Here is a 27,629-nt window from a genome sequence, read left to right as displayed (position 1 = left end):
CAATGGGCAGTTTTTTATTCTCTCGGCCCAGCCTGACACAATGGGCAGTTTTTTATTCTCTCGACCCAGCCCGCCTTTTGATCAGGTCTAGGACTTTGGCCGATTACGACTCTACTATTTTTTAACAATGTAATTACTTTTGCATATGTGATTGCTAATGATTGGAGTTGATAGTAATACCAACGCATTAACATATGTGTCGATTGGAGTTAATGGTTGGAGTTATTGCAGTATTGCCGCAATCGTAGTTTAATTAATTTTTGTCTTCTCCTTTATTATTGTATTATGCAACAACTAACTATCGCATCATCAATTTAAGATTGTGTTAATTATTTGATTGTTTAATTCAGACCCTTTAGCAATTTTTGATTTACAAAGTAATATTCTTGCTTTATTTAATTTGCATCTAAACGTATATATGCTACGATTGGATATGAATGTGTTTATTATCTAAGCCCTAATTTGCAATATTCAATTGTAGTGTGAACTATGTCGAATCTTATAAAATTTGAATTTGCGGCCCTTGATATTACTGGAAAGAACTATTTGTCTTGGGTATTAGATGCTGAAATTCACCTAGATGCAAAAGACTTTGGTGAAACAATTAAAGAAGGAAATAAAGCAACAAGTCAAAACAAAGCTAAGGCTATGATATTTCTTCGCCATCACCTCCATGAGGGTCTTAAGATTGAGTACTTGACTGTAAAAGATCTACAAATCCTTTGGAATAATCTAAATGAGAGGTATGACCACCCAAAAAAAACCTTTGATATTGCCTAAAGCTCGTTATGATTGGTTCCATTTAAGACTACAAGACTTTAAGTCTGTAAGTGAATATAACTCAGCTATGTTCAAAATTACTTCACAATTGAAGTTACGTGGAGAGAAAATCACTGATGCAGAAAAGTTAGAGAAAACATACTCTACCTTTCACGCAAATAACATTGTCCTGCAGACACAATACCGAGAAAAGGAATTTAAAAAATATTCTGAACTTATATTTTGTCTCCTTGTGGTTGAGCAAAATAATGAGCTATTAATGAAAAATCATGAATCACGTCCTACTGGTTTTATTCCCTGAAGCGAATGTGACATCACATAATGGGAAAGAAAAATATATATCATGCCAACAATAGTGGCCGAGGACATGGACAAGGACGTCGACGTGGACAAGGACGTGGGTATGGATATGGTCGAGGCCGAGGTGGTTCTTTCAAGAACTCGTATCCCCACCAGAAGTGGGACTATAAAGATGGTAACAGACAAAAGAATAGTGTTGTGTGTATTATTCCATATAGTACCGGGTATATATAGGATACAATAGTTAGGGTTTTACTGAATCCTACAATATTCCGGAAACATTGACGGGGTATAATTGGCATCCATATTATATTTCATAACATTTTATAGCAATTTACTAAAAATTCTTAAGATGTAATCCCTCCGTCTCTTTTTGTTTTTTACGTTTGATATTATTCACGCGATTTAACGACTATTTAATGTGTATTGAGACTCCTCTACTTTTTTATTTAAACAAGAAAAATTACGTTTATTTATAATGTTTTCACTTTTATCAAAAATCTGACATTGGGAAAATGAGAAATATTTAATGTCCAATGAATTTAATTGGTTAAAATAATATTTGGGCACAAATTTTGATAGAATATTAATGCATTATGTGATAATATAAAAGGAAATGTAAAGAACAAAATGAAACACCCAAAATGAAATACGTAAAAAACAAAAAGAGACAGAGGGAGTATTTGAGTGAACCGTACATCTAAAAGCATTTGAGTAGGTCTCTTGTTACATCGCTATACACACAAAATGACTGATATCATCATCAAAAATCATAAACATACGATAACAAAACCTAACTATTTGATTATGATGTATAACTATTTGATTGATCATAACTAAATGAACATATTTATTTGATTACAATGGGTAACTATTTGATTAGATTTACAATTATTTGCCAAGACCCAGTTTAGGGTGCATTCTATTATCCTGATTTTCACTTAGGCCCTGTTCTTTTGGACTTAATTTAAGTTCCATTTAGTTCAGTTTAGTTTAGTTCAATTCAATTCAATTCAATTAAGCTCCATGCATTCAGTTCTATTCAGTTCAGTTCAAAGAACGACATTTTACTCATGTTCGTCTTTAATGATTTTATTATATTATTTTATTTATTATTATAATGTTAAATATTAATACTTCGTGTTAATTATATTATAACTTTTATCTTTATTTATTATTATTATTATTACTACTACTACTACTACTACTACTACTATTTCTATTAATATTACTATTACCATTGTTATATAATAATAATTAATATTTATTGTTTATTGTTTATTACTACCTCCATTCCTTAGTGTTCTTTACGCCTTGGACTATGTGTCAAAAGTATGAAAACTTTGACCGTGAATTCTCATTTTTTATATACAACCTTTGTTCTTTAATGTTCTTTACGGTTACCGTTTGCACGGACTCCAATGCAATATTTAACCATAAATATATACAAATATCCGTATGTCAAAAAATTATAAAAAGTTGATATGCTTAAAATACATACCGAACCAATCTAACAAGATCTTACATGATATTATTTATTGTACACCGGAGTAAAAGTTGACTCAAAGTGCTTAAAAGTTACCTTTATATTTTTAAGACTTATCTATTTTTTAGTGATAATTTTTTTTTCATTTTAATAAAAATTATTTCTTCAAAATCTCTAATAATGTATAAAATCAATCATTTAACCCTTTAAATGTTTATCTATCAACTTTTTTCAATAATTAATTCTTCTGTTTCTTAAATGTCGCACCATGGTTGAGTTTTACTTCTCTAACACATTACTTTGACTCTTAATATCTTAAATTGTGTGTATGTAAAAATTATAAAAAATTGATATTTAGAAAATATATATCGATACGAATCTAACATGACTACAAATTTTTTACGTACGAATAACAAAAAATGGCTAAAGCCGTAGTGCGAATAGTGTAAAAAAACCAAATGGTGCGATATTTACGGAACGGAGGAAGTGTAAAAGTTACAAAATAATGTTGACCTAAATGTTTATCCGTCTCATTTTACTTGCGCCATTTGACCCAAAAAATTCTTACAGAGAAATAGTGAAATGGACATATGGTGCAAGTAAAAAGAGGTGGAGGAAGTATTCCGTACCATCATTAATATATATTTATATTTTTAATTTAGTGAAAATTAAAACTTAGTTTTTAAGCTTTTAAACCGTGCAATTGCACGGGTATTATACTAGTTAATAAATTAAACAATAGAGTATTATTGGGTGTGCGTTTTTAGAATACAAACATTAGTTAATTATAGAACAATCCAACTACCCTTAGTTGGATTGTTCTCTAATTAACTAATTGCACTGACTTTTCTTTGGTACTTATCCATAATCCAGCCAGACTGGGCCCCTAATAATTATGAATCAATTGTTATATTTTGATTACGTTTTAAGCAGAGTTGTCTACGGGACGTATCTCATAATGTAAACTTTTTGGACTCAATCCCTTAAAATGAGTTAGATCTAACCGGATATGGGTCGAGTCTTAGACCTATTTCCATATGAACCCAATTCCGCATGTGTATAACCAAATCTAAATAAAAAGATGGATAACTTGATACCCATCCAAGTGGTCAAGCAACGGAGGCCATGGTATCCTTTTAGGGGAAATAAATCCAGACATTGAAGATTGTCTTATTTTGGGAAAATATTTGGGTACCCTAAGGGTTGGCAAGCCTTAAGATACATATAACATAAAATAATATATAAGGTAAGTTTCAATGTATTTATAACCAATCATAATTAAATAATGAAAGGGTTTGTCTACCCTTAAAATCGCTCTATCAATCTATCATTGTCTCTTGTATTGGCATTTAACCATCTACATTAAGACATATGGTCCTACATGAGTGTAACTTGCAACCACCTAACTAATTAACATCCATGCATGCAACTATGCAAGAACGAACCAAGCATTTTTAAAACAAAAAAGAGAAGCATTTAAAAAGAAAGAAGCTAGCTAGGGCGTTAGCATTCAAACTCACAAACTAATTAACATCATTAATTCTCAGATACAAAAACAAATAATTTGAAATCAACTTTATTGTAAGATCTAGATCGACTATCATGGAGTGTTGTGCGTTAATACAAAAATCAGAACAAACTAGTTTATCTCGTCGATTCACAAATCAATTGAACAATAATTGCGTCGTGGACACCCACTTTCGTAAAAGACGATTTCGGCCCATCGATGGTTTGAAAAGCCATTAAGAATCAATTAAGGCAGTAGGCCTGATGCCGGATCTCGTGCCCGACCGGCATGTGTTATGTGTCCAACTATACAACTCTTTCACTTTCTCAAACAAAACTTTACACCCACAATCCAATATATAAACGAGGAAATCTTTCAACGTAATTAAGCGAAGCTTTCGGAACGTAGTCGCGTAAGCGAAGCTTTTGGAAAGTTTACTTTCGCCTTTTGACATATCCGCTCAAGCATGGGATAAAACTACTACTCCCTCCGTCCCATAATATAATGCTCGTTTGACCTTTTTTACGGGAATTAAGAAACTTGAAAAATAACATGACGAACTATTAATGTTATTGTACTTTAGTAAAAAATACACAATTTATTTTAATTTTTTAAACAAAAAGACAAAAACTAATAAATCATGGACCACATTTTCACGATAGAAACGTTAATGATAGGACCACACTATTGTATAGGTACTAACATTAATTATTGGACCATGTTTTAGAACATCTAAAATGAAAAATAGTAACAACAGTTTAAGACACCCGAAATGAAAAACAGACACTGAGGGAGTACTTCTTATATATTCACCTTTTTGAGTCTTTTCTTTCATCTTTCCCAACTAAGAACTTCCAAAATGGAGTTCCACAAAGATGAGCCCCTGACACCGAACGGACGCCTGTTTCTACAACCAGAATTCAACCATATTACCACCTGCGCAATCGGGTTCAAACACCCCCTTAATATACAATCAATCAAAACTGAGTTTCTCAACTCTTACATCCTCAAACACCCTAGAATGTCCAGCCTCTTCGTCATCGACGAACACGGAAACGAGTTCTGGAGAAGAACTCAAATCGATTTAGACGATCATTTAATAATTCACCCTCCCCAAAACCCGGGGTTTGAATTATTTGAAACAGATGAAAAACTACAAGAAGAATACATCAATGCAATCTTATCCGACTTTGCTGTTTCATGTCCTTTGAGTACGGACAAGCCATTATGGGAGCTACACTTCTATGTCGACTTGAAATGTATGGTGTTTCGACTTCACCATGCTTTAGGTGATGGGATTTCATTGATGTCGTTATATTTGGCTTCGTGCAGAAGACTTGATGGTACTAAGTTTGATGGAAGTGTAAATGTGACGAAAGCCGCAGAAATTAAAAAGGGGGTCAAATCAAAATCAAAATCAAAATCGAAGTATGGGATTGAGGGGTTATGGAGTATGTTGAAGATGATTTGGTGGACGATTCTTTCGGTTTTGGATTTTATTGGGAGGTGTTCATCGTTAGTGAAAGATACCAGAACCGTCTTAAGCGGCGGTGATGGGGTGGAGCTGTGGCCGAGGATGGCGGCGTCTGCCAAGTTTAGTCTTCAGGATATGAAAACCGTCAAAGCGGCCATTCCTGGGGCGGTAAGTCTCGATCTTTTTGTGTTTACAAATTATTTTGTGTAACAAATGATATAGACAATCAATGACGTCATCGATTTTTACACACATTTTAATTTGGTTTCTAATTATAGTATGTCAATCGCCCTTTAATTAGTACTTTTCGTTTTGTACGTAGACAATCAATGACGTTCTCTTTGGAGTCATATCTTCTGGATTTTCAAAATATCTGAAGATTCAATCACCCCACGGTATGTACTCCATCCGTAATTTAATATTCATACCGCTTTTTATTTTTGGATCGACCTTTTATATTTGCATCGCTTCGCTTTTATAAATGAAATTTATTATCAATATTATATTATTTCTCACATTTACATACTAACCCACCTACACCCCAACTCCCTACAAAAAATTATTTAAAAATTCACATCTTTCATTCACCAGTCACCACTTTCCACCTCTTACACATTTTCCACTAACTATATAAAAAAATATCATACTATTAACTAGCACGCATTAAATTATTAAGTCAATTCAAGTGTCTTAAACTCCGCACCAGTCAAATCGGTGCGAATATTAAAGGACGAAGGGAGTATATATTACTCCATCTGTTTCTTTTTGTTTGTTACGTATTCCTTTTAGGGTGTTTCACAATATTTGTTACGTGGAATAATCTTTCCTTTTATAAATTTATTATATTGTCATTTTTTGTGCCATCTTTTAATTTTAATTGGTCCAAATTTTTTCAACTCATTATTTACAATTTTCAAGTATGTTAAGTTAGCAATCTGTGTGTTTTTTCATTAATGGTTCATTTTGATAAATAAAACAATCTTATTGGTTGTTGTAATAATTAGTGGATTGAGGTTTTACTTTGGTTTATTTTTTAATAAAAAAGAAAAAGAACTTTTATTATACGTTAATAAACGTGCAAAAGTCCAAACGTAACAAACAAACAAAACGGAGGGAGTAGCCAATATATGGTTGTATTTTTAATGGTAAGAAAATTCATTATGATCTCTTGTTAGTACGACCGTTCCTGAAAAATTAGTTACATTTAATGTAGTTATATTTTTTTAGGGAAAAAAAGAAATATTATTCTAGTTATATAGTATATCAAATAAAATAAAAAAACATCGTGCATTTTAGACTAAATTATGATTCGCACAATACAAATTTTTATTTAAAAGTGGGGGTCGAACCTGATAGAGCTTAAGTGTTCTAACCTCTAAGTTCTAAGTGAGGTTGTGAAATATTTTTTCCAAAAAGAAAAAAACATAACCAACAAAATTGAATAAATGTAAGTATATATGCTTGCCCTCCTTTTATGAATGAAAAGATAATTTAAAAAATAAATAAATGAAAGCATATACTTCCTCCGTTTAAAAAAACAAAAAAAAAATGCAACGTTTTTAATTATGTCACTATTTAAATACAAATTTGACCGTATATTTTTACTAATTTACTAAAAGGTAATGTTATAATAAATGTAGGTGTATTGATTTCATTATATATTTTCATAATATTAAATTTTAAGATTTTAATAAGAAGGATAATTAGATAATTTAGAGCATCTCCAATGGTTGTAGATAGGGACTTGCTTGAAATTTATTAAAGTTTCAAGCTAATAGCTAGACCATTGGAGTGCAAATTATAAATTAGCTTGGTCAAGCAAATTAGCTTGTTTAAGCTAATTATTAGACAACTAACTCCTAAAGTTGTCAAATAATTAATTGACAAGTGGGACAAGTAAAACTAATTTAATTAACAAGCTAATTGTTGTCTATTGGAGCACAAATTAGCTAGACAATGAAATAGCTTGAAATCTTATGTGGCATAACAAGCTAATTGTCAAATTAGCTTACTATTGGAGATGCTCTAAGATTAAAGTTGTATCTTGGCAAACGTGCTAATCAAAGCTAATTAAGTATTGAAACTGATGAAATATATAGTGACCAACAAAAAGGAGCAGATCTATTGGTGTGGTAGTAGTTATCAAAAAAAGTTGAATAACGAAGCTGTTCTTAGATCATCTCCAATACTAGGAGCTCAAATAGGGGATTCAACTGAAAAAAAGTGTTGTTAAAATTGAAAGTGTGGCTAAAAATGAGACCCTATTAGATGAGTTATTAAATTTGATAACTTTACTCGGGTTTTTTCCTAAAAAAAAAAAAAAGAAAGTTGTGATAAAAAAATAAATAAAACTAAGTTGGTTATTATTAATGGTTTATCCAACATAAATAAGAAGTGATTTTTATATAATCTCATCACAAGATACAAGTATGTGGTATCAAAATGAGTCTCAAAAATAAAAAAACGTAGTAATTATTGAGTCTCATTATTAGACAATAAAAAGTATTTATGAAATGTTTTTAAGCTCCAAACAAATTAAAGGATCAGTATTGTGATGCTCTTAGGAGTTAGGATGACGTTGATCAGCTCAATTTTGTTTATCGTATCATCAATACGACTGAATTCTGATAAATTCCTCGATGTTATGCATAATTAGCTATTAAGGAAGGGCTTCAAATCACGGGAATAGCTATGGTTAATTTAAGAAAGAAACCTGGATTACAGGTAAATTACAAACTTTTTTTGTTTCTTTATTTCATATGGCCCTGTTCTTCTGAGCTTTGTTTGGCTAAACTGAACTGAACTTAATGGAGCTGAACTGAACTGAACTTAATGGAGCTGAACTGAACTGAACTGAATTGAACTTAATGGAGCTGAACTGAACTGAACTGAATTGAACTTAATGGAGCTGAACTGAACTGAACTGAATGGAGCTGAACTGAATTGAACTGAATGAATAGTAAATAATAAATAATAAATAATAAATAATAAATAATAAATAATAAAATAATTAATAATTAATAATTAATATTTAATAATAAATATAATGTTAATATTTATAACAATACTCATAATAATAAATAATAACTACAATAATCATAATTATTTATTAATAACAATAATTACATATAATATTAATATAATAATAGTAATATTTAAGTAATAATAACGATAATAATAATTATTATATGTATAAGTAATAAATGTCAATTTTAATTGCAATATCAAGAATAAAAATAATTACAAAGAAAGATGAATCCGTTCTTTTGAACTGGACTGAATTGAACTGAATGAAGCTGAACTGAACTGAACTGAACTTAATGGAGATGAACTGAACTGAACTGAACTGTACTGAACTTAATAGAGCTGAACTGAACTGAACTTAATGGAGCTGAACTGAACTGAACTTAATGGAACTGCAAAAAAGTCCAAAAGAACATGCAGGGCCATAGTCCTTTAAATCATTTAATTAATTACAATTAAAATTTAAATTAAAAATATACAATTGGTAATGGTTGTATTTATTGGGTTTCTGAAATAGGAAATGTCGAAGATGATGGAAGAAGATTCTGGGGCCAAATGGGGTAATAAGTTCGGATACATTGTATTACCGGTTTATTATCGTACAAACGAAGCAAATCCTCTTAACTATGTAAAGAGAGCTAAGGCAATGATGGATCAGAAGAAACATTCTATGGAGGCTTTTTTGTTATACTTTATACAGAATTTAATCATGTCCCTCTTTGGACCAAAGGTTAGTGGACTCGTTACCACTCCTTTCGTCCCTTTTGTTTCCCCTGATATTTTTTTTTGGCGGGTGTTTCTTAGATTATTCGCTTATGTGCATATTTTACGATCAATTCTTGATAAAGTGAATTTGACGATGGAGCAATAAAGAAGGGACAGAGGGAGTAGAGTATGTGTTCTTTTTTAGTTGACACATTAATTTTTATCACGTTTACCAATGTAAATATTTTAATATATTAAATTATCAACATATAAAAATTATAAAAAATTGGTATTATAAAACTATACAATAAGACGAGCATAACAAAACCCCATATGCTGTATTAAGTCACAATTGATAGTCAAAGTAGATTATATAAATAATGTCAAAATCCAAATTGTGTCAACTAAAAAAACGAAGGAGTACTACATAATGCCTCCATTTCCATAGTAATCTTTACGCTTTCTATTTTAGAATTTAACGTAAAAATATACTCCGTATTATCTTTACCTCATGTACACATTTCTACTCACGGTTTGTTAACATTTCGAAATTTGCACGTATCAGGTTGCTAGCAAGCTTAATCATAGGGTTGTTTGTAACACAACTTTTATGTTCACAAACATGGTTGGCCCACAAGAGGAAATGACACTTGCTGGAAACCCCATGACCTTTATAAGATCATCATCTACTAGCTTGCCTCAAGTAAGTTGTTGCTTTATTGGCACTTAATTAATTAATTGGGTAGCTGTTTCAACTCAAAAAAAAAAACTTAATTAATTATGTGAATGTATGTTTTACATTACATCATCTATCTCTTACAATTATGTTATTCACGCAGTACCTCCCTTTTTTAAAATTTGAAGCAAGATAAGTTTGTGGAAATAAACTTCAGGAGAAATATGTAAAATCATTTTGACACTTTTTTTGTTTGAAGGTCAATCATTTTGACACTTGATTCCACTTTATAGACTCCCTTGACACAATTAAGCAACTTTTTTTTTTTTTGGAAATAATTAGCAACTTTATACTTGTATGAATACCTAAATATCAATTACCTAAAAAAAATTGAGAGTGAGGGATAACTCAGTTGGTTAGAGCTTTCCTCCACATTTCATGTGATCATGTGATCGATTCTCATCCCCGTCATTAAGGCTCATTTGCACCAAAAAAAATAAAAAATAAAAATTAATACCTAAAAATCAATAACTTCACATATACACTTAAAAGAAGGGTTAAGGAAACACATACGTAGTATTTGGTTGTTATTGATAGGTTGAGTATGAAAAGTATGAAAATTTGTTAGCAATGAAAAGAATAAAATATAAAATATTTAAGACCCTAGTGTTCTAGTTTAGTTTGTTGTACTTTCTTTCATAATGTAAATTTATCCTATGTCAAAAAAAAAAAAAAAAAGAATAAAATATATTTACTGGGTTATTTCTTACTTTGATCGTATTCATATTACACTTTATTTACTCGAAAATAAACATAAAATAAAATAAAATTGGGTTGTTTATGATTTTGATTTTGATTTGGATTTGATGATGTACATTATTATATAGGCAATAATTATGCACATGATGAGTTATGCGGGAATAGCAAACATGCAAATATTAGTGGCAAAAGATATAATTCCGAATCCACGATTTCTAGCAAACTGCTTTCAAGATGCATTGGTTGAAATGAAGAATGCTGCTCTTATTTATCCTACCAACAAGTAACAACACATGTCTTTGAAGAATGAAGATACTGGTCGGTCTACATCAAGCTTTTACGAGTAAAAATTTACCAATATAATGTACTCTTCCATGCATGAAAGGATACTGTTTGCATTTGAATTTTATTTCCAGAAACATATATATATATATATTTGTTTGATCTGACAAAAAGTTAAGGGCTAATGCTATCTTCCAAATGGAAACGTTGTTCAGTTCTAAAATAATCCATTTAGAGTTGTATTTGATGATGCCCAATGTAAAAGCTTTTCATTTCGTAATATATATTTTATCGATACAGATATTTGACAATTACAACTTTATTAAACTAGGAAAACAACTTAAATAGGTTAAATGCATGATTTAAGGAATATATAAATGCATATTGTCTTTTAATTTGTACAACAAAACTAATTAAAGACATAAATTTATATGTCCAATTCATTTACTATGCTGGTGTAGATGAATATATAGCATCAAAATAAAAATTTCTATACTAGTGTAATGCTTTTTTCTTCAAACTATAATGGAAAAATAAAAATGCACGACACATGTTACTTTAAAAGCTCAGCTATGTGAGATTTTGATGTACAATTTCTTAAAAAAAAAAAATAGCTTTTGAGTCCGTTTAAAGAACGCGCAATCATATAGGGGTTGTTTAGCCGTCTTTTAAAGTGCTACATTTATTCATAGCTTGTGATTTTAGTGGGAATATATGATTTTTATAGAAGTGAAATTTAAAAGTTGAAAAAAATATAAATAAATTAGATGGTGAATTAATATTGAGTGTTAAAGAGGGAGATGAAGTGAAAGAGGGTGTTGAAAGTTATAAATCGATCTATACCTAGTATTTTAAAAGTAAAATCGTAGATAATTAGATGACATGTGTCATAATCACCTTTCATCCATTAATTTAGTTATTTTTTTTTTTAATTTCCTTTTCTTGTTTGTTGTATTGCTGATTTAACATATCTAAGCATCAATAAGGGGAGACTCTTATTTTGGTGACTTTTACGGGTCATTTGGTAGGAGAGGGGGATAGGGATAAGGATATAAATTGGGATTGGGATAGGGATTTTATCATAGGGAATCCATTAAATTTATCTCTATCCCTTGTTTGGCATGGTAAAGGATAAGGATAGAGATTAAATAATAAAATTACTATATTACCCCTTTTAAAATGGTATGCTAAAATAATGTCAACTCTTTCTCTACTTTTTTTTCCCCTGATCATATGTAGTAATGAAGAGCAATTTTATCAATATTTTTTCTAAAACGTAATTAAATTGTTGCACAAACAAGGAGCATCCCAAAACAATCTCCAACAAAATACCCACGTCATTGAATACATTTTACTTGGATCAATTTTCCTACATCGGTTTCCTACATCAACTCCAACACCTATTGAGAAGGGGCTACATCAGTTTCAGCAAACACAAAATGAAGATTAAGTACATGTACACCTACCTGAGAAGATTAGTTCGATCAGTAAGACAAAAGGCTACAACACCTAAATCAACACCTATGAGAAGGTGGGTTCAGTATAAATTACGGGGTAGCTAATTGGATATTTCCTATCTTCTCCAAAATAAAGTTTGAGATTCAACTAATGTGATCCATCAATTTCTTGTCGAACAAAAATCACCTTGTAGTCATCTGGCATAGGAAAAAATAAATCCATCTTGGCGGTATCTTGGCCGATAAGACGTGTAGCATTAACAACTTGTTCCGGGGTTAGTCCAGGGAGTGCACACAATATTTGGAACAATTCCTTTCTATTACCACTAATTTTCTCATGAACATCAACCTCATGTGTAAATGCCTTTTTAATCTCATTCATAGACAATGAACTCTCCTTTTCCGCTTCTAATAAACTTGAGATTGATTTAGAAATTTGAATGAACTCTGCCTCAAGTGGATCATTTTCAGGAGCTTTTCTTTTCATAGATTGTCTAGAAGAGCTTGGGGTAGTGTTAGCTTGAGAATGAGAACCAGATTCATCTATGACATGATTACCATCTTCACCTCCATTCTTAGTTGATTGGTCTTCATTTATCTCGAACTCATCACCTGGACCCTTAACTTTAGATCCATTAGCCAAGTCATTAGCATAAATCTCCACAAGCTTATCATAGTGTATCTTAGGTTTCATCCACAAGGATGATGTTCCATCTCGAATCTTGTAAAAATAAAAAATAAAACATATTAGAGCCTTATGTCAGTAGTTCTTCTCAGTGATAGAGGTGTAACAAAAAAAAATTGAATAAATGTTTCAACTATAATAGAGGATTACTTTTGCCCACCCCATAAATATGTCTCTGGATCCCGTCACCATCTTATGCTCATCATCCCAACCAAAACCGCTTCCATTTTGTTGGATCTCCAGAATATACGTAAGATGTTTCTTCATAACCTTTACTTTGGACTTGATATGTGGGTCAGCTTTAATAGCCGAATTAGGCAACTTCTTGGCTATCTCTTTCTCAATGAATGATAGATAACCCGACTTGTGGCCGGTGTCTACCTTCCAACCAGAGGTATTCATGTCATAAAGAATATCAACCAGTAAAGTTTCTTCCTCAGCAAACCAACTTCTCCTATCTCTCTTTGCTGCTACAATGCTCTTTTTTTTCTTGCCATTCTTCTTCAGACATCAAAACAAATTATAATTCAAGCAAATAAGCAATCCCAAGTAAGAAACTTTAACATAAATTATGTAAATAATGGGATTTTCAAGCAAGGAAATTCATTAAAATACCAAAGAAGTCTGACTAAACATAAACTACAACACAAACACGAGTTCAAATATAATAACTGCAAGACGTTCTCAACAAATAGTTCACACTTAAGCAGATAACGTAAACAGATCATGATAACCTTCTTTTTAAACTATTAGTAGTATCACAATTTATCATTCTACGTCGTCTTGCCTTCCATTCATCCCACATTTCTTTAGCTAGTTGGTCTCTCCATCGAGTCCAATGGGTAGATGTTTCTGTAACATTAATGTTATTGATATCTGGTCAATGGGTTCGCATATATTCATCCAACTCCTTTTCAATGGCTCGTAGCTCATTTGTTGTCTTATGAGGCTATGTAGATAACAACATGCTAAAATTATGTCGGTGTGCGTCTGGATTGAATAATAAGATGGATTTCTTAATATACTCCATCGTATTTTTAGCAACCCAAAAGTTCTTTCAATCACATTCCTTGCCGATGCATGCTTCATATTAAAAAGTTCCTCCTTCTTAGTTGGTGGATTAGACCATTCTTGTAAATGGTAACGTTGCCCTCTGTATGGAGCAAGGAACCCTTCACAATTCTTGTATCCAGCATCAACAAGATAATAACAACCTAAAAAAAAACATGAGTCACATTTATATTTATATATTGATTAATGTATATAATTTATAGTTACAAACGCATATAGCATGTCTTACCACGAGGAACCTTAAGGCCGTTTGGTCGTGAAAGAGCATCCCGAAGTACCCTTCCATCTGCAGCCGAGCCTTCCCAACCGGCTAATACGTAGCTAAATTGCATGTCTGGTCCGCAAACACCAAGAACGTTTGTTGCAATATCCCTGTTTCTAGATCGATATCGTGGCTTGTCAACAGTACGAACATTTACTTTTATATAAGTTCCGTCTAAAGCACCAATGCAATTCTATAATAAAAAGTGTATTAGTTATTTTAAGAACTTACAATTTAATTATTAAGTTTTATTTTCGATTTTTTTTGTAAATTTCAATAACTTTACCTTGAACCATTTCCACCTCTTATATGTACAGTCGTCAGAGATCGGTTGAGGGGTCTTTAATAACACTCTCCAAAGCTTTAAAATTGCTCTCAAAACATTATGAAATTGTCTACTTATTGTCTCTTGAGATCGATGATAGTAGAACTTCATTTCACGATTTTTCTCATCATAACCAATTATATGCAAAAAGATTGCAACCATTTCTTCTACACTCATGTTCTTAGTATCTTTTAATCCACCAATATCTCGCACCAAAGAGCATACAACTCTAAAACAACGTCTATCCATTCGAAGTTGCTCTATGCATAATGTGTCGTTTCTATCTATCATATTACTCAAATGTGTTGATCGGATAATTGGATCAAACCAAGAAGGCTCCCTAAATATACTACGTCTACGTCTCCTAATAAAAATCATCAACATAAGCATAAGAAAGTATAACATAATTAAGGATTTCACTCTACGTCGTCTCATTGCTTGCCACAAGATAAGAAATTCTCGGTTGGTTGGTGGTCGAGCCATTGCTGTCAATGAAATAGTAGAATAACTAATATCAATTTTTGTCACAAAGAAATTGGGAGTCATGTACTTCATCTTGAGCTAAACAGGGAAATCACTACATAACAATAACAAGGGAATAAAGCCACATAACACGTATAAGCACTCTCAACAATTAGACTCAACATACACCACATTAAAGAAGACACGTAATACCTTATCCATATTGACATCCTCCATCGCTTCACCTACTTCACCCATTTCACCCACATTTGCATTTCTACTGACACCATGTTGATCAGCATGTTGAATATAAATTTCAAGCAACACATTCGGCTTTGGCAACCTCAACATTCTCATAACAGACTCATCATTATGAATTAGATCTATACCTCTATCAAGACTATAACCAGGAATGGTGTAATATAATTTATCACCCTCGGTGAATCCTACATCTTTTGCCATACCAACTAGCTCAATATATGATAATCGATCAACATCAAGATTTCGAAAAAATGAGTGCCACCTCCAATATAAGTTAAAACACCTTCCTCTGTAAAAGTACCCCCATGATGTATTTTGAAATTGACAACACCATCATTTGTCATTCTGTATAAAACAAATTAAAATGGGTGTAACATATCTTTAAAATATAAAAATACTAAGCTAGAATCTCAATCTTAATTTTAAGAGTATCAAATACCAGGTTCATATTAACCACATAAAATCTAACAAATCACACTTCCTAATCAATATAAAACTACAAGCTTAGATCATTATACTACAAAGTACTTCACAAATGAGTGCCGGCAAAACTCTCTACATATATAATTGAAGAAAAAAATTAAAGAATAAATTAACACATTCATGAATATATCAATCAAGCATCCCAAACATACGTGAGCTACACTAGAAAATTCAAATCATAATTGAAATAAAAGCAATCAAATTTCAACCCTTTGCCCACTTATCAATTTTATTTCCCTAATTTTAATTAATTTTCTGAATTTTTTTAATAAATCATAAATTACAAAAAATGAAAAGATCAATAGATTACCTCCTCAAATTTTCCTTGCTCACCACAATCTGCCGATAATTTGAGGAAAAATAAAATTAAAATAGAAAATTACATCTCTGTTAACTAGTACAAAAGATAATTACACACAATTTTTATGCAAACAAAAGATAATTATACTCAACTTTTATTCAAACAAAAGATTATTAAACTGAATTTTATATAAAAAAATCACATACCTAGCGGATCTGGAGAGGGTTTGATGAATGATGAGAGAGGTAATTGATGAGAGAGAAGTAGAAATGGGCAACTGATGAGAAGGAAATAGCAGTGGAGTTGCAACTTGCAACAAGTAACGTTGTATAATTAATGAAGGATAAAATTGTCTTTTAACATTGAAAGGAGAAATCCTCAAATCAATACCTGCTCCCCCTTGGTACAAAATAATGGGGATAAAGCCTCAATTAATCCCTATCCCTATCCCCCTAAAAATTAGAATTCCTTATAAACAAACAAGGGATAGGAGGGTAAAGGGATAAAATATCCTTATCCCCACTTCTTATCCCTCATACCAAACGACCCGTTAGTCTCTCTCCTATGTCCACATAAGCTTCAACTTCAAATAAGTGCCCCTACCAAAAATTGTGGAAATGAACCAACTCTTAACACTAGCTCTTATACTCTCTTGCCCTCTTTTTTTATTTTATTTTTATACAAAAATAATGATGTGTCACTAGCTCTTATTTATAAGAGCTAGCTCTTATTTCAGAAATTTCTCTTACAATCTCCAAATAAGAGACTCCCATTATACACCTAAGAGCTAGCTCTTATTTTTTCTCTCTCCTTAAGAGTCATCTAAGAGACTCCCCTTATTCATGCTCTAACACTTCTTCCACTTCATCTTCCTCACTCAACATCAATTAACCATTTAATTCATACATTTATTTAACCTCTTTCACTTCATTTTCCTTTTTAACACTCAAAATTAATTCACCATTTAATTTATATATTCTTTCAACTTCAAATTCTACCACTATATAAATCATATATTCTCACTAGAATTGCAATCTCGGATGCGGACCAGTTTCGAGTGAATGGATAATCTGAAATAGAACGAGAAAAGACGAATTTGATTAATTCAACTTATAAAACTTTAGAACAATTCGAAAATCAAAAAAACGAAACCATTCAGTTTGAACAACAAAAGGCGATTAATCAAGTCTGACATTCATTTTGACCAACAAAAAGCAATTAATCAAATCCGACAGCCGGTTTTCCAGCAAGCCTTACAAGGATCTCTAGGAACTCTAAATAGTTGTTTGAACAATGAGTTACATTACGGACCATCAATGCTAATATTGGATGTTTGGTGCGATGAACAAAATAACTGACTAAACATCCACTATATAAGTGTCTGTTCTTTGAACGAGCTCAAGAACTTGTTCAATATAACAAACAACAACAAAAATATTTGAAAAAAGGACAGCTTTATGGATGAAAGATGAGGATCTATAACACGTGTCATCTATTCATCTATGATTTTCATTTTTATAGACTAGGTATAGATAGATGTGTTATTTTTGTCTTAGGCAAAATACTTTGTGAAAAAAAACCCTTTTATATATGTCACAATTTTGTGGAAAATCACCTTTTAAAACCTATTTTTTAGAAAACATCTTATATATTAATATTTTTTAATAAACACACTTTAAGATTGAATTTCAGCCAAAAAATCAAGTTTTCAGTTATTGACTCTCCCTTTAAGATTGAAAACTTGAAAATAAGCTCCCTTTTTCTCTCTAAAAAAAAAAAGATTTGAAGGTTGGTGTATCTATTATATAATTCAATGCTTGAGGAGACATCAAAATTAAGTGTTAAATTTCCTTTACACCTTCCCCTTAATTTATTTTTCAAAATGAAAAACAAATTTGTTTCACTTTTCCTACTTCATGGATATTTTTTAGGAATTTGAATTTATACATTTAAATTATTCTAAAAGGAAAGAGTACCTAATTTTAATTGTTTATGCAATTATTTTATGAATATTTTATACAATGCATTTTATTGACACATGCAAATATGCAATACGTGCATGTAAAACTAGTAATAAATATTTTAAGGTTGATGTAAAGTTAACTTAAAGTGCTTAAAAGTTACCCCGATATAATTTAAAGTTATCTACTTTTCAGTGAAATTATTTTTCTTTTTAATAAAAAGTATCCCTTTAAAATCACTAATAATGTATTCATATAAAGGTAACTATATATATATTTTTTTTGATAAGGAAAGAAAAATCAGGTTAGCCCCTTTGAATGGGTCAACCTAAAGCATCCTCACGGATGATAAGGGAGAGGGAAGGATCAAAAGAATAAAACTAAAGTGACAAAGAAATACAAGAGCTTCCTTTTGCCGCAATAAAACCAGTCGCTTGATTAGCTTCTCGATAGCAATGGTTGATCACTGATATGTGTGTTTTATATAGTGTTTCACCCCCGTCCCTTAGTACTTTTATGCGTCAAATGAGCTCTTAGGAGCCGTTTTTAGTACTAATATGCTTTATTGAGTGTGCCTTGAGTTTCAGGTTTGATTATGAGAAATTGGTCTTTTTAAGACCCGTTTCATGTTGATTTAGGCTACTACTCGAGCCCGAGGAAGTTCGGGACCTTTATCGTCGACTTTCGGGAGCCTTAGATGCTTATGGTTGAGCCTCGAGAGTTAGACTTGGTGATATGGGCGAAGGATATTGAAGATTGCAAATCACCCTATGAGCTGAGGGCGAAATGCGACCATCGGGCGGATTTAAAAGAGAATTAATGTCATCTACATGCACGCGCCCGATCGGGCGCAGCTCGCCCGGTCCGGATCGGGCGCCCATCAGAAGGCAATATGGACACTTCGTAAACCGCCCGATCGGGCGGAATTTGGCCCGATCGGGCCGACTATCGAGCACATCGTCCGATCGGGCGAAGCGTCGCCTGATCGGGCGACGCCAACCTCCAGCGTATTTCGCGAGTTTTTATTTCCGATTTTGGGCTCTATTTTGGGCAAACTATAAATACTAGCCCCTTATATTTTTAGTGCTATCTATTATTCTAGTTTCCAATACTTAGTTTTATTTTTAGTTCTCTTTATTTCTCCAAACACTTAGTTTTTAATTTTAATCAAAGATTCAAGCTTTATTATTTCATTGTTCTTCAATTCGGTATTGCTTCTTACTTTAATTCGTTTTATTGCTTTAATCATATTTTCCATTATGTTAATTGAGTTGTTATTTATCATCATGAGTGAGTAGTTTAATTTCTAGGGTTTAGGGGATCCATGAATGCATGATTGGGATTATATGTGGACATGATATTTGGTTGATTGATTATAATTTCTATAGCTTATTATTATTGCTCGTCAATTCTGTTCGGCCGGACTATTTTGATTTGAGTTTGATTAATCTTAGATTATGCGCCGAGAGGTATAAATCTGATGTTTTTGGTATGTGGCTATTAGATAGGAATTATTTCTAGTACGTAGCGAGAGCCCGCTAGTTGTTCTATCCTAAGGAATTCATAAGATTCGAGAGATGCATGTTTTCCTAGTTATGATTGTTAATTGATTGTTATTGTCCGTTGTCCAATCCCGGTCTGCATTTATGGTGAACCGCTGCCCTAGATTCCTTTAATATTGTTATTTTCCGATTTGATTATTTGCTTTAGTTTAATATACAAACCAATCCAACTCTCGTTACCAGTAGTCTAGATTAGTCCATTAATAGTAGAAGAACGCTGTTTCCCTGTGGATACGATCCCTGCTTCCCTTGCTATATTTTTAGTTGGTGAACGTTAGGTTTATCTTTGATAGGAGTACGATTTAGCCTGTCAATCACAAAAGTAACGGTGTTGATAAGTCCACCAAAGAGTCTTCAATGAGGCCATTAATTTTCTACGGGACTTGCCACACACGATTCATGGAATTGATCACCACCAAATTATCTCCATCAATGGCCAAATTCTTATAGTCCAAAGCCATTGCACCCTTGATGCCTTATCCGAGTGCAAAAGCTTCTGCAAATAGGATATAGACCTCTGGATGCAACACCTTTCCTCCCGCAAGGATGAAATCACTTTTCTCATTTCGAATCACATATCCCAAACTTGTGGAAGTAGAGCCTCTTTTAGCACCATCGAAATTCAGTTTCAAGAAACCTGGAGGTGGACAAGACCACACCACTTCTTTGATTATATTATGTCTTTTCTTAGCTTGTTTCTCTAAACCACTATCTTGATCTTCCATACTAGAGAATTTTCTAAAATGATTGCAAATAAGATTGCAATTATCAGTGATAGAAATTCTCTCATTACGGGAAACTAAAGCATTCCTAGCAAACCAAAATATATGGTCGGTAAAATAGTCGGTGAACTTTACCGACCACATTTCAGTCGTATTTTCCTAATATTCCAACCAGAAGTATTCCGACTACAACTGTAACACCCTAATAATTCCTTGCTTTTATAAAACCATTTTCCAACTTAAAATAAAGGAATTACTAAAGTATTACCGCCATCGTGATAACGGTTAAGGCTAGTACCAGAATTACGCAGCGGAATTTAATGTCAACTAACTTTTCAAAACATAAATAATTAAATTATCGAGGCCTCCTACAAATTGGAACCATGACGGCCCAAAAACCAAAGTATAAAAGTTCAACAAATTCAAACGTAATTAAAGTATAATAAATAGTTCAAAGTACGAAAGCATGCAACTCTCTCAATCATCCCAAGCCACATGATTTCGATCTACCAACCTGCTATATTATTCTACTCCCCATCAATGCAAGTGCAAATGATAGATCATCATAGGGTCATTAAGGCAAAGGCCATGACCAAAAGACATAAAGCACGTAGTCAGCAAAAGCTGAGTACTTACAAGAATAGAGTGAAACAAAACTAAAAACATACATCACTCACTTAAGTACTAATCAACATGCAAAAGCCATTTAATAGTTAACAAACAAATCATGAATATAAGACTCGACTCTTGACTCGCCTCTTGACTCACAGTTTAATTAGAATAAGCTTCGAACGGGCCAAAAGAATATTCCATAAAGGAAGGGTGATGGGAGCCAACCATACACCAAATAATAAATAATAAAATCGGGCCATACCGACGGAATTCCTGCGCATATTATAAATGAAACAACGTCTTGTATCATTAGTAGGAGATCAAGCTTTCCGGCAAGTCTCCCCCCATTGTTCATACTCAAGGTATATACGTTCCAAGAGTTTTGAAGCTTGTTCTGGTTGCACTTTATGTTTTTTAATATTTTATTAAAGGTGAACTCAAGACTCAATAACATACACACATATAATTAATAAACAACAACCAAAACAATCTTAATTTAATGCTTTAGGACTTGTGATCAACAAGGCAAGACACTTGTGAAGTTACTACCAGGTTCCTCCTCACAAAAGTGAGAATCCACATCATGCCCATTAACATGAGGGTTGTGCCCTTGCACGACAAATCCTAATTAATTTCATATAGTATTCCCAACTGAACCCTACATGTGCGGTGGCTTACGTGAGCTAACCCTTCACATGTGGTAAAATAAATAGTACAACGAGGTACGAATAATTGGCTCAAATCATGCTAGACATCCCGTACAATAGCATAATAATAAATAATCCATCCCTTGCATGTGAAACAAACCATACATGCATAAATATTGAACAACATGATTGACAATGAAATCCATACTCATAATAATTTCAACATGCTTGTTCAACCAACAATTCAATGAATCCAACATAATACTTCACACGATCGTTCACCAAGGTAAACATGAATCCACATAATATAATTCACATCAACAACAATCATGTAATTCTCTTGACAAATGGTGTGGTCGCCCTAGACTTGTACGTACCTGGAATACCTAAGTACGGGGGCCACTGTGCGAATCACAACTTACTAGAAATCAACTCCTATAAACACAATGGAGGAACTTAATTATTATCCATGTTTACTAAATTTCCAGCAACTTTGTTTAGTTTTAAAACACTTGAATTAATTAGAACTTAATCGTTCATTAATAAAATAATAGTCTCAATCAATCGTTTAAAACCCTAGCATGAAATTAATTTATTTTTATGTATAAAACATTAAAAGTCGACGTTTTAAGTCTTTACAATATTCTGAAAAATATAATTGATTATCATAATATATTAAATTCATCATCTAATTATGCTAATCAATCGCCCATAAGGCTTAGATTATAACTCTAATCATAGTTTGTAATTAAAACCATTAAAACTAATAAAAATTGAAGCTTTAATATATACTTCAAATCTGAAAATTATAATATTTCAATTCAAAACATTCTTCAATAATTCAAACATACAAATCCTCAAAATTCAGTGTTCATAACCGATCCCAACATTTTAATTAATCAAAACCAATAATAATAATATAATTTAAATACGGAATTGAAATAGAATAGGCAAAGAAGAAGAGAATTATACCAATCCGGCCTATAGCACGGAACAACCACGAATTAATTGTGATTGGGCGAAAGAATTGAGTGAACGAACGAGGACACACACACACTTCGTGTGTGCGCGCGCGGGGGCGAAGGAACAAAGGCAGAAGCAGGGGCGCGCACAGCCGCGCGGCACAAGGGCGAGCAAGAGAGAGGGAGTGTGTGTGCGGCTGGGCGAGAGGGACATCAACAACGCACCACAACAACAACAGCAGCAGCGCGCAACAACAGGGAAGGGGGCAGCGCTGGCTGCGAGCGAGGGAGAGAAAGAGAGTGGCACAAGGAAGTGAGCATCGAGGGTGAGGGGCGTGGGTGCTCGAGGCACAAGGCACGAGCGCACAATTGCTGGGCGTGCTCGGCAAGGAGACGAACCAAAGAGAGGAGAAGAGAAATTACTGCAGCAGGATTTTAGAAAGCTCATAACTTTTAATCTACAACTTGAAATTGATCGATTCTTGAGGCAAAGTTCAAGAAATTTTCTAGATCTACAACTTTGAAGAAGAAACCTCTTTCTGAAAACAAACGAAAGTAGGAGAAAAATGGCCAAACATAAGTTCGACGAAAGAAAGAAGAATTTAGGGTTAGGGTTTTACTTTTAGGTTTAATGAATAATAGCGAGCGATTTTGAGGGTGAGCACCTATATTTATAGGCTTAGGAAACTCAAAGATGGGCTAGGCTTTAGGATTCTCTTTCGGGCTTCATTAAACATAGGATGGGCTTGTTTAATTTGTTTGGACTTGAACTTGGAATTGAATTGGACTAGATTCATTTAAAATCGTTTTACTTTTGAAACCCAATTAAATTCCCAACATTAAATAATAAATTTGTTTAATATTCTAATTAAATAAAATACATTTAAATAACATTTAAATGCGTTTGAAAATCTAAAAACTATAAAAAATACTTAAAAGTACAGAAAAATACGAGGTATTACAACAACCTACCGACTACTTTCAGTCGCAAATTTTTTTAGCGACTATTTTCACCATTTTTCCGACTACTTTTGGCGGTCGGAAAAATGGTGATTTCTTGTAGTGCAAATATGCCACCAAGTAGTAGCAATCCTTGTTGTTCCCTCTCAACCTAAAGAAGTCCTAAAATGTAGCAGGTTCTCTAACAATGAGACATTGGGGCTAAGAGGTGGGGTAGCCCAACCTTGACTTAAATGGAGTTTATCAAAAAGATCAACACCGTAAGAGCAGTAGAGAATGAGATGAGATCTAGCATCTATGCGATGTGATACTACAAAACGCGTCATTTTTCGACGCTTTTTTGGCTATTTTTCGGCGCCTAATGGCGTCGAGAAATATTTTCTCGACGCCCGGAGCCAGCGTCGAGAAATTGGCCGTAGAGAATTTCTCGACGCCCTGCTGCGTCGATAATCTCGACGGTTTTTGCCGCCTTCAAAATATTTTTGGCGCCGTTGTGCGTCGAGTTTCTCGACGGTTTTTAGTGTAGCTATATATTTCTTGACGGTCATCTGCGTAGTAATAGTTTTTGCGGGTTTACCAACAATTTTTGCGCGAATCATGTTTTGACACTATATAGCGTCGAGAAATTAATATTTTTTTTTAATCGTTCATTTTATCCCAAAGCAAAATCAACCTGAAACTAATTAATTAAAACCAAACCAAACATATGCAATTAACTACCTTTAAAATTATAAATGACAAGATTATATATTAATCTATATATATATATATAATAATACGTATTAGCTCGCTCCAAATCCTCATATCATATCATCAAATTAAGTTTACACATGTCCAAACTATTAAATTAGCTAGCTATATATCTCCAAAACACAAATTTAATACCAAAAGGTATGAACAAAAGTATCTAAACAACGAAACAGCAGAAAAAGTTAGAGGAGTACAGACCACTCCCTAACAACCAAACACAACAAACGCAATAAAAGGGTACGCAACATAAGATTGCACACAGCAGCAATCGAACACCACACTCCCTGTAGACCTGACTGCAACACCTGGACTCCCTGCAGAATAGCCTGCACACATCAGGAGCACAACCCACACCCTGCAACAGCAAGAAGCAGCACCTGTGCAGCTGAAAACAACACCAAACACCTGCAGAAACAGCATTGCAGCAATAAACAAAGAAAAATTATTGGGGTTTCAAAGAAAAAGCAGAGGATAAAGTAGTTCTGGAAGTGAAACATGGTAGTTATTGGGGTTGCACAAATCTCAAACTTACAATTACACGAGAATAGAAAGAAAAGTTCGTCATATCTGCTGCCGATCTGAAGAAGTCGGAGAAAAAGCATCTCCTTTCGATAAATTCAAACTAGAATACCATACTCAAGAAAACACATGAACATGAAAATAATGAGCTTAAAATGGGAAAAAATCCATTCAATACAGTTCAAATTTAATCAATCAAAAGGCAACATTTCTGGTTAAGACGGTCAATTCTAAACTTGCACATACATTTCACTAATAAACAAAGAAAAATTAATTGAAAAGTACCCAAAAAAGGGTTGAACAAAAAACAAAAACATAGAAAATTTACATGCTTGGCAGCGTTAACAAAAGCAAAACTAGTAATTTTGGGTTCATGAGCAAAATTGGCAGTAGCATCCGGCTGCTGCTGCAGTTGACCTTGTTACAATATAGTACTCTACAGCAGTACAACATACATGATAGAACATATTTTTTTTACGGATTTTGAAAGAAACACTAAGGTCAAAGTTTAGTCCATTTTCTCAAGTGTTCACGTGAGATAGGCTCAAAGTCTAGTGATAGATTCGCTCCTAGTTATCCCACCTAACATCAAAGGAAACTGAAGGAAGCAGACACAACATGCAAATAAAATATGACAGTGATCTCTGTTACAGAGTTCACAAAATACATATCAAAGTAATTAGTTATACTCTATTTGCTTACAGTGTCCTGCCTAGTAAAGGAAACAATTGGAAGCTCACTGAAGACAATTGCAGATTTGCAGCATTTCTAAAGAAATAAAATTCGAGAAATGAAGTAGCTTAATTTATAAAAGCAACTAAATGTAAGAATATACCTACAAGTAAAGAAAAGAGGTACTCTAACATAATTGTGAAAACATTAACTAATCAAATGCAATCAAAAGTCTTGACTTGTTTACTAATTGTATTCTTCTTGAAATTTAGTTTCGGGAAGTATTATGTTTTGGGTCCTAAATTTTGAAACAGTAAAACCTGAATCTAATCTAATTTACAATACTCCTTCTTTACAAAGTTAAATTTCAATCCTACTCAATTTGACTATGAAATTTCCCTGAGCAAGAAATTTAACCAAATATACTAATCTAAAACAAAAACAGAGAAGGGGGAAAATTAAGTTACCAGCGACATAGTAGAATCAGATGAAAAATTGTAGGTACCTAAATAGGAGTAAATGTAAGAGAAATTAGCAGACTGTGCAAATAAATAAAGTTAAGGGCAAAGAAATTTCCCAAATGATCCGAATTGAAAATATAAACAACGACTTTTAAGAGGTAATTCACAAGTGTGAATAATTTCCTAAATGTTACGAATCATAAACAAAATATATTAAAAGCTGCAATTTCAGAGAATAATTGAAAGAATACAAAAGAGAAAGAGAGCTTGAGAGGGGCGAAAATCAACCTGTAATTGGCGAGAAAGTTGGTGGCCAAACTTGTGAATCCTTGAACAGACCTGGAGATGGGGGTGACGAATGTTAGATCCGAAGGAAGTGAGAGTTCAATGTCAAACGAAAACACAGTTCAATGGCAAAAAATTATGATAAAAGAAAGAAAACCTAAAACATACACAAATCAAAATTTTAATTATCCATACCAAATAACAACTAAACAAATGAGAGAAGAAACTTGAAAAATAACCGATTGCTAACGGGATTTGAATCAAGAACTTCAATAACAAGACCTGAAAATAAATTCGATTCGACATATATAATTAACAAAAACAAACCCTAGAAATTGAGAACTTCAGATGAAAGATAAAAACTTGAAGATACTTCATACATTATTCGAGCAAGAAATTAACTCTCAGATCCTGAAAATTAGAAGAAAAATAATGAGAACTGATTTAAGGGTTGGGATGATTTGAGAACTGATGAGAGAGAAGGTTTAATGCGGCTGTGGAAACGAGGGGCGTCCTTTTCCCCCAAAAGTTATAGTCACGAACGGTTCAGGTCACGTGTGGAGCACATGGGGAATTGTCGACGCTGTTATAAGTAGACAAATTGTTTCAACGATATAAACCGTCGACAAAACACGCGGACTGCTTTTCCTTCCAAGCGGTTTCCCACAGCGTCGACCCCATCGCGTCGAGAAAGCACGCATTTTGTAGTAGTGTGAACAAAATTTGCATTGGAGATGTACTGCTACATGACTACGAAATAATCCTCCCTTGGAGGGGAGAGCATCATTATAGATTTTTCATAAGAAATTCTTTACTTTTGGAACAACATTGAGTTTCCAAATCCAAGTAAAACACACTTTATTTTTTGGAGCTAGAGATAGGCCTTGAACAAGACATGCATCAAATTTTGTGGAAAAACTACCACTAGCTAGGATCAACCCCCCAAAATTATTTGTCAGGTATATTATTTTTAGGAATCGGGATGGACTCAATTTTGGAAATCAAATGAAGAGGCAGGAAATGAGTAAGCTTATCAACATCCTATTGATTATCCAAATAAATGAAATCTGCCACCTTATGATTATGAAAGGTGGTGGGGATGACGATCTGGTCAGCTATAGGAGAAGGAAAGACCCAATTATCCTTCCAAAAATCAATATCCTTTCCATTCCCCACTTGCCAACGAAATCCTATTATAGACAGTAGAGTCACAATG

At 33.0% G+C, this 27,629-nt stretch overlaps 4 protein-coding genes across 28 annotated transcripts; 2 read left to right on the top strand and 2 right to left on the bottom strand.

The window, feature by feature from the left end:
• Positions 1 to 489: 489 nt before the first annotated feature.
• On the top strand, positions 490 to 1,081 carry LOC130465556 (uncharacterized). Its single transcript, XM_056834365.1, has 2 exons — positions 490 to 743; positions 808 to 1,081. Exons 1-2 carry the CDS (start codon positions 490 to 492, stop codon positions 1,079 to 1,081), a joined length of 528 nt encoding a protein of 175 aa, XP_056690343.1.
• A 3,764-nt stretch (positions 1,082 to 4,845) lies between these two features.
• Positions 4,846 to 11,304, top strand: LOC110799078 (wax ester synthase/diacylglycerol acyltransferase 4-like). 2 transcript variants are annotated; one of them, XM_022004279.2, is made up of 6 exons: positions 4,847 to 5,715; positions 5,870 to 5,942; positions 8,204 to 8,271; positions 9,089 to 9,301; positions 9,842 to 9,979; positions 10,840 to 11,304. In XM_022004279.2, the coding sequence occupies exons 1-6, from the start codon at positions 4,933 to 4,935 to the stop codon at positions 10,996 to 10,998; spliced, it is 1,434 nt and encodes a 477-aa protein (XP_021859971.2). In that variant the 5' UTR covers positions 4,847 to 4,932; the 3' UTR covers positions 10,999 to 11,304. The 2 variants fall into 2 exon arrangements, with proteins under 2 accessions (XP_021859972.2, XP_021859971.2); XM_022004280.2 differs by lacking the exon at positions 9,089 to 9,301 and having other exon boundaries at positions 4,846 to 5,715.
• A 2,471-nt stretch (positions 11,305 to 13,775) lies between these two features.
• Positions 13,776 to 16,584, bottom strand: LOC110799081 (protein ALP1-like). 2 transcript variants are annotated; one of them, XM_022004284.2, is made up of 5 exons: positions 16,507 to 16,584; positions 16,310 to 16,338; positions 14,755 to 15,278; positions 14,436 to 14,661; positions 13,776 to 14,349 (listed from the first exon to the last, which is right to left on the bottom strand). In XM_022004284.2, exons 3-5 carry the CDS (start codon positions 15,274 to 15,276, stop codon positions 13,949 to 13,951), a joined length of 1,149 nt encoding a protein of 382 aa, XP_021859976.2. In that variant the 5' UTR covers positions 15,277 to 15,278; positions 16,310 to 16,338; positions 16,507 to 16,584; the 3' UTR covers positions 13,776 to 13,948. The 2 variants fall into 2 exon arrangements, with proteins under 2 accessions (XP_021859976.2, XP_056690786.1); XM_056834808.1 differs by having other exon boundaries at positions 14,755 to 15,861; positions 16,507 to 16,564.
• A 7,929-nt stretch (positions 16,585 to 24,513) lies between these two features.
• Positions 24,514 to 27,400, bottom strand: LOC130459061 (uncharacterized). Of its 23 annotated transcripts, XR_008928394.1 has the most exons (6): positions 26,794 to 27,394; positions 26,609 to 26,695; positions 26,417 to 26,467; positions 26,135 to 26,172; positions 25,009 to 25,098; positions 24,514 to 24,881 (listed from the first exon to the last, which is right to left on the bottom strand). XR_008928394.1 is itself a non-coding variant. In XM_056837524.1 (4 exons), exons 1-4 carry the CDS (start codon positions 26,789 to 26,791, stop codon positions 24,681 to 24,683), a joined length of 393 nt encoding a protein of 130 aa, XP_056693502.1. In that variant the 5' UTR covers positions 26,792 to 27,327; the 3' UTR covers positions 24,514 to 24,680. The 23 variants fall into 23 exon arrangements, 9 of the variants coding, with proteins under 9 accessions (XP_056693502.1, XP_056693500.1, XP_056693512.1 ...); XR_008928400.1 differs by lacking the exon at positions 26,609 to 26,695 and having other exon boundaries at positions 26,741 to 27,400; XR_008928397.1 differs by lacking the exon at positions 26,135 to 26,172 and having other exon boundaries at positions 25,009 to 25,111; positions 26,794 to 27,395.
• Positions 27,401 to 27,629: the final 229 nt, after the last annotated feature.

This window comes from Spinacia oleracea, chromosome 1 (assembly GCF_020520425.1).
Source record: "Spinacia oleracea cultivar Varoflay chromosome 1, BTI_SOV_V1, whole genome shotgun sequence".
NCBI lineage: Eukaryota > Viridiplantae > Streptophyta > Magnoliopsida > Caryophyllales > Amaranthaceae > Spinacia > Spinacia oleracea.
Note: the sequence above shows the minus strand (reverse complement) of the source record. Positions and strands in the feature narration are given on the sequence as shown.